General features: G+C 33.6%; 1 protein-coding gene across 1 annotated transcript; it reads right to left on the bottom strand.

Moving 5' to 3' along the window:
• Positions 1 to 629: 629 nt before the first annotated feature.
• LOC126775469 (inositol oxygenase-like) lies at positions 630 to 7,267 on the bottom strand. The gene is made up of 7 exons (XM_050497441.1): positions 7,152 to 7,267; positions 6,433 to 6,610; positions 5,144 to 5,352; positions 2,963 to 3,099; positions 2,372 to 2,506; positions 1,853 to 1,948; positions 630 to 901 (listed from the first exon to the last, which is right to left on the bottom strand). The coding sequence occupies exons 1-7, from the start codon at positions 7,164 to 7,166 to the stop codon at positions 793 to 795; spliced, it is 879 nt and encodes a 292-aa protein (XP_050353398.1). The 5' UTR covers positions 7,167 to 7,267; the 3' UTR covers positions 630 to 792.
• Between the last annotated feature and the right edge of the window lie 393 nt (positions 7,268 to 7,660).

Genomic DNA, 7,660 nt, shown 5'->3' with positions numbered 1-7,660 from the left:
ATTTAAATGTTAATTTGCTGTCTAGATATATCCCCAAGTCTCTCACCTCAGTAATTCGGGTAATATTGTCATTATTCAGTTTATAATTAAAAGTTATTGGATTTGACTTACGTGTAAAAGAAATAATGCAACATATCTTAATATTTAAGTTCAGTGAGTTTTCGTTACAATAGTTACACAACTTATGTAGATCATTTTGCAAAAGGCTGCAATCCGAAGGATTAGCAATAACTTTAAAGATTTTCGTATCATCGGCATACAACAGTATGATCAAAAATTTTATGAATATCATTTACAAAAATATTAAATAATAACGGACCGAGGTGAGAGCCCCGAGTGGGTTAAAAAGGGTGAAACGGGGTAGCGAGGTAAAACGTCTGCTATATGACTACTTCGTTACTATATACTTCGTTAAAACTACTACCGCCATATAATAACCGCAAAATTTCTCAGTAATTGAGAAAATTGCCTGTAGTTACACTGGCTCACTTATCCTTCAAACCAGAACACAACAATACCAAGTATTGCTGTTTAGTGGTAGAATACCTGATAAGTGGTATCTACCCTGACGGGTTTGCACAAAGCCCTACCTAGAAAAGGAGATTACACAGTAATATTTAAAACACCTATTATTTAAAGCGAATTATATTTATTTGTACTATAAAAACAACCTTTAACCATTTTATAGTTAGACATAATAATAATACGTTAAAGTTAAAAATCCTAAATAGAATATAATACTCATTTATAATACACAGTTTCTACAATTGACAGCATTATTATCGGTCGATATCACCACTCGCAAACGCCTGGAATATATTTCTCGACGAGACTTTCGTAGTAGGGCCACAGAGCTTCGATGTCGGGCATTTTCTCACTTTTAGTGTACAGGTCATATTTACTGAAAATAAACAAACACATTTCAATGCATATTCATGATGTCAGCAGACGCGGATTCACCGTTGATGTCATGCCCACAATCTTACTCTAGAACCTGGGGTCGGCAAAAGTGCCTATAGCTCCATTCGGAGATATCCGCGGGTCCGACATACATTTTTTAACATCTCCTTCTGACAAATAGGGATGCAATGTATCGATTATAAGTAAGACCGAAGTCCGACCACGACCAATTTTGAGGGTAGATCCGCGCCTGGATGTCAGGCGGTAGTACGGAGTATTTTCTTTTGTATAATTTAAACGTTTTACCAATAATATATCCTGGGACATTTTTCACACACGGCCATCTGATCCCAAATTAAGCTTATACAAAGCTTGTGCTATGGAAACCAGACAACTGATATACTACATATACTACTTTTCTTTTGTAAATACATACTTATATAGATAATTACACCCAGACTCAGGACAAACAGACATGTTCATGCACACAAATGTCTGTCCTGGGTGGGAATCGAACCCACAAACTTCGGCTTGAAAGGCAAGTATCAACCAACTACGCCAACCAGCTCGTCAAAATCAATGACTGTGATTAGTTTTTACTGATTTTTTTTTTCAATATGAATTTAAATGTTTTAGTCATATTTTATAATCGTATGATTTATTATATTCATATGTTTTTAATGCATGTTGTAGCCGCCTTAAATTGAATTGTGTATTTATATTTAGCACTAAGCTTAACATAATAATATAATAATCACGTGCTTTACCAACACTGTTAGACTGCGATTTGGTAGATAATAATAATCGTAAGTGTGTCAGAAGGTCTTCCAACAAATGACGGGTTCCTCGCGATGTTTTCTAGCGCTTCCAAACACACACGCAGACATACGAAAATGGTGATAGGCCGAATTAATGATTCATTAAATATATTAATAGACAAGATTCGACCTACTTGAATTCTAGCACCCACTTCAAGATCTGCTCATCCTTTTCGTTGGTAAGGTGGCGGTAGTCGCCGCCGGCGTGCCACGGGTACAGAGAGTGGTACCTAATTAATTTGAATTATTAGTAATATTAGATCATTTTATTTAAGCTACTTTTAAAGGAAGATAATTTTTCCTAGCATATAAATATTATACATATATCTATAACAGCCTCGCTAGTCTAGTCATTAGGAATTAGTATTAGTCATTAATAATTTATTTGATTTTTCAATCAAGAATTTCTTCTATTGATATTGATATCCTGCCTATACTTGAAAATAAGATTGAAAAAAATGATGCGTATATAAAAACAGTGAAATAATATCATAATTTTTAGTAAAAAAAGGTTTCTTTATGACTTACATCAAAATCTTTCATTTTTATTACCGTTCTAGTTTAAAAACATACATAAGAAGTGAGTACAGCTTAATATTCCTAAATGAATAAAAAATATAGATCTTTTGTAAGAATTATGATAATTTTGTGACCTGATCATGTAAAGCGCCTTTTCCGGTAGCTTCGACTTGTTGTGCAAAAGGAACTGGTACAGGTACTCGTCGTGGCTCCAGGATATCAGGAGCTTGTCCAGCCCACAATGCGGCTCGTACATGCCGTACTTTGTACTACAAAAAAAAACATAAGAAATTTCGTCTTCTATAAAAAAAAACAATTGAGAATTATGTACCAATTATAATTGGTACATAATTGTCTAAGCTGTCAATTAAGCGTCAATAGTGCAATGGATTACGGAACGCCTGACGATGTAAAATTGGCAGATTTGATCCTGAATTCTTGGGCTATTGCCGTCCCCATTAGTGGTAGGAGGTAGGGATTCCTATTTGTTGGAGGTGTAAATAGGAATGTTAATAATCTCCTTAAAATGGAAATTCCTAACATTCTTTTTCAATTTTGATTTAAAGTATTCATAGCATTGTGACTATTTGTCTTTAAGGAAAACTGTGAATATAAACACCGACTTTCGACACAAAAAAATATAAATATTCGAATGTACTTAATACTTTTCGAGATAAATTTGGAAGTTTCTAGAGACAATTAAACTGTCTTATTTTAATACTTACTTATATTTAGGGTTGTATGTATCAGGGTTGTCTTTGAAACTCTCTGGGCCGTAGACGATGGAGTCAGCCCACTTGCATCCCACGGGGAAAGTGTCGCCCACCACACACCATTGAGGCTCGCCGTAAAAGGCCATCACCTGGCCAGGAGATACATTCGAAATAATTCATTATTCATATTGTAAGTTCAATCTGGGCTAGCACAAATGAGTTTTTTATATTATGATTAATATGTGCTTTACACTCTTCTCATACATTTCAACGGTAAAAGAAAACAAGAGAAAGCCGGTTTGAGTCGAATGACGACATATGAGTCCACTAACCCCCACTGGTGAGACATTTAAGAACTATTACATTATTATTTTTTTAATTTTAAAAATGTCTGCCTATATATTTTTTCTGTAGCGAGTAATTTGCGTTATACACGATGAAGATACTCAAATATTTTATGCTACATCATCTTAAGATAAAATACTTTAAGACTGTGACACCGACACTACCTCCGTGATATATCTTAAGATCTAACACGTGGGCAAAATTCTATAACATATAAAACCTTTACTATCTCTTATCTTCTCTTAATTGTATACGTATCGGTATATTTCGTATCTTAATATAATAAGCTCCAGATTAAAGATACTGTAAAGATCAAAATATATATTATCAACGTTGTCTTTGATGTTCCTTTGAAGCGCAAGCGATTTTTATATCGTATCTTCATCATGTTAACAATAAGATTTACAAAGTTTAAATTTAAGAACTGTAAATTTTTTTTTGGGTAGGTTACAGGCACGTATCCACCGTTGTGGGCACGGTGGGCATGCCATTCTCTAAACTTTGGAGGGCTGTATCGCCGCCTGGGATAGGCACCTTCACGCTCGTACAAATTTGATAATCGGTTCTAAAAACGCATACCATACAGGACAAACAAACAACAACAAATATCCGATTATATTAATTAAGATTGAATGTATGTAAGTTATATTTCCATATAAACATATGGTATATAATAAACCTCTCTCTAACGTGGGAATATATTAGTATTTAATTACATATATATTAATTATTATTCAATTGCAATTAACAAAGTAAAGAAAGATGTAGAAAGTACATATTTATTTAACATGTTCAATTAGCCGTAATAAATATAAAACATAGGAGAAAACCCATCAAAAACATGACGAAGATCATCCAGAGGTTATCTTTAACATAAACGTACATAAACCGTTGGGGATATTTGTAAATAATCCATTATGTAAAGCTTATTGTTATGTAATATTTAGACACAGAACATAATTGTATATTATATATAACTTCTATTGATGGGGGGTTATAATGAGGTTAAAAGTGGCCGAGAATTAAAAGCCGCTTTAAAATGTATTAGTTTATATAAGAGAGAGTAAGATGGAATCAGCCCTTAAGTGTGCAATGCAACTGCTAGACAATTATTGCAATTTGGTGGCAGAATAAGTGATGGGTGGTAACCTACCCAGACGTGCTTACGCAAAGTCTTACCATCGAGTAAATATATGTTTTTTATTTGTCTGCGCATCGATGGGATTTTAATGAAACTTTGTGAATGTTTTGCACGTACATATGTCTATTTTGTAACTACGCGTTTATGTTATACATCGTTGTAAACAACATGAATCAAATATTACTATTAAATGAACTACAGTTCAGAGTTCAAGACATTGTTCGAATCATTGAAACTAAAATAGAATAATATATATCTTCAATGTATTTTGCATAATATAAAATATCTATTTCCAATATTAAGAGTGTTATCACATAATAAAGTATTTATCTTTTACTGCTGCGAGTCATGACGTCACAATTTCGAATATTGGGTTAGACCCACAATAAAGCAATGGATTTTTGTTGTGTAAGCATCTTAGCGCTCGGTACACGGTAGGGGCTAACGGAGACTTCGAGCGTCAGACGAGTAAGCGTAAGATTTTGAGCGTCAGATGACGTTAACGTTTGATTTGTTATTTACACATTAGAAGTCAGAAGATCAAGTAAAAATGAAATATTATGATTTAATTCACTAACAAAGTCAATTATATACTAACTATTTAGGCGTTTACCTATATGTGCAATATATTAATTTGTATGTGTAACAATTTTTTTTGTGATAATGAGTTATGGCTCTGATGACGACCCTTTAATACTAACACGTACCTTGCCCAAATCGTGTATAAGACCGGTGAGATGAAACCAGTCGTCGTCAGGGTGGTCCTGTCTGATCCTCTCAGCGGTCTGAAAGGCGTGCACGATATTGGGCAGATCGGTGTCAGGATCCGACTCGTCCACCAGCTCGTTCAACTTGATTAGAGCATCCTTTATCGTTGATTTGAAGTGATTGAATTTGAGCCATTTTTCACGTTTTTCTGTTTATATATACATTACAACATTTATTAACTTGATAATACATATTTTAAGTGTGTTAGTGTGCTATGGGCACACTTTCAAATCACGTCAACTAAGCTGAAGTCCTTTTTTTATCTCGATATCAAAACGTCTTTACACGTTTCCTCCAGGTTATGTGCTTATTTGGGAGTCACCGGCGCCGAGTGCGCCGAAATACCCACAAAAAGACCAGTGGTATCCACTCCGTCTCTTCGGGGGCTTTCTGGGGTCGTTTGCATATTCTACCGTGACACCCCGAAGTCAGGTCCTGGCCAGAGAAGACGATACGTTTATGTATTCAACTATAAATCGCCGTTATAGTGTACTTATTACTTAGCTTGTGTGTTGGTAAATATTGTATATGTCGGAGAACGAAGATCGGAACTTTAAATCTGATGAGGCGACTGGCAACACTGTGTTTGACAGTTCGCTGTTAAGATTTTTTTTGCCAAGCTGGTGAAATGGGCGTGGTTTAGTTTATTTATTTATTAATCCTTTATTGCACACACTTTACAAACATTTAGTAACATATAATAAGCAAGTAGAACATGTAGTATGCAAAGGCGGCCTCATCACTTATAGCCATCTCTTCCAGGCAACCTCTGTAAAGAGAAATGTTTATGTGTAAAAAACACATAAACATTTCAGAGAGCCAGGATCACTAATTTATGGTTTAGTTTATTTCCCGGAGACAAGGCGGAGGATATAAGTAAAGCCAATTTCATTCCGACTTCGCCACTTTCCGGAGAGTAATCTGTACACGTGTGCATTTTTAATTAATTGTTATTAATTTATGTAATTAAAGCTACTTAGTGCACACGGAGTTTTATTTCATTCATCTACGAGGGATGAAGAGTTAAGAAGAGATGACTGCCTACATACACCCACGTTACATATACGATGTGCAACAATGAAAGTGTACCTATAGTAGTTTGTGTTATTATAAAAACGAAGAATGAAATTTCAAATCCATAAAATAATAAATATGTTCATATAAATAAAATATATAAATACAAACTTTATAGAATTAAATGTAAATAACAGAACGTTGCGGCGCTTACGTTTAACAAGGTCTACGGTGACATTAGTGTGCATGGTATAGTAAGTCCTGCGCACGCGCTCCTTGATAGGATCGCTGTCATCGATGCTGTAGTCACGGAAGGCTTCAAGCGGCTTGTCATTAAAAGTCGGCTCCGGACGAAGTAGTTGTGATGGGTCTATCATGGACACCGGAGTCTTCTATAAGTAAAATACATGTACAATATTTATTATAATCATATATGAAAGTAAATAATCGTAAGTAATATATATACGCAAATATTTAAATTATAATTGTGTAATAGGTTATCAAATAAATGTAAATTCAAACTCAAAGTACTTAGACATAAATAATATACAAGAAAATCTTTCTTGTTAAATAAGGCGATCTTTTTAAACAACTTTGAGGTAAGTTTCCTCAGAGGAATATAAACAGAAAAAAAGGTATCATAGCATATAAACTTTATATATGAATACATTATAATGAAGTTACAATAATTTTTAACTAAATTAATATACAGATAAACATACATACATATATGATTGTACTTAATTAGATACAATTTATGTATCAAATTTAATGTTAATATTATGTTTTTTTTTTAATTAAGTGGACCGGATTATTATAAATCTGTTTTTGTATTTTGAAAAGAAAATGATAAAATTTCGGGATTTTATTATGTACAATAAATCTCCGAAGCGTTATAAAATAGAGAAAACATGAAGAAAAACTCTGACTTACAACTTCAGCAGCCATCTTTGATTTCCGTTGCAGGTCCAACGAAACAATGATTTATCTCAATAAACGATGGATGTCATCGCAATTCTTATATAGTCGGCACACAGCTAGGTATCAAGTGTTTATATCTATTGATAAAATGAGCTTAATTTTACCATTAGATAATAAACATCGTGATGTAAAGTTGATAGCACAGTGAGTTTGTCCAAATGTTAATAATCATAAGGACTCAGACATTATTTTATTAAAAGTATATTCATTATTTTTCTCAGAACGAGGATATGACATCACGCGTTTCAGCGTATTTATTTACTTTTGTAATACTCTATAAAAATATTCGCTGGAGAGCAAAAAAATCGACTCACTCTACCTGATTAGCTATTGTCAGTTCGTTTAAAAGATAACACTGCAATAATTGCTTATATTTTTAAGGCTAGATCTAGAAATTATGGTATTTACATCCAATCTTAGCAAGTGCATGAAGAAACGAACATTCTGTTATAAATTGAATT

This window comes from Nymphalis io, chromosome 18 (genome assembly GCF_905147045.1).
Source record: "Nymphalis io chromosome 18, ilAglIoxx1.1, whole genome shotgun sequence".
Taxonomy (NCBI): Eukaryota; Metazoa; Arthropoda; class Insecta; order Lepidoptera; family Nymphalidae; genus Nymphalis; species Nymphalis io.
Note: the sequence above shows the minus strand (reverse complement) of the source record. Positions and strands in the feature narration are given on the sequence as shown.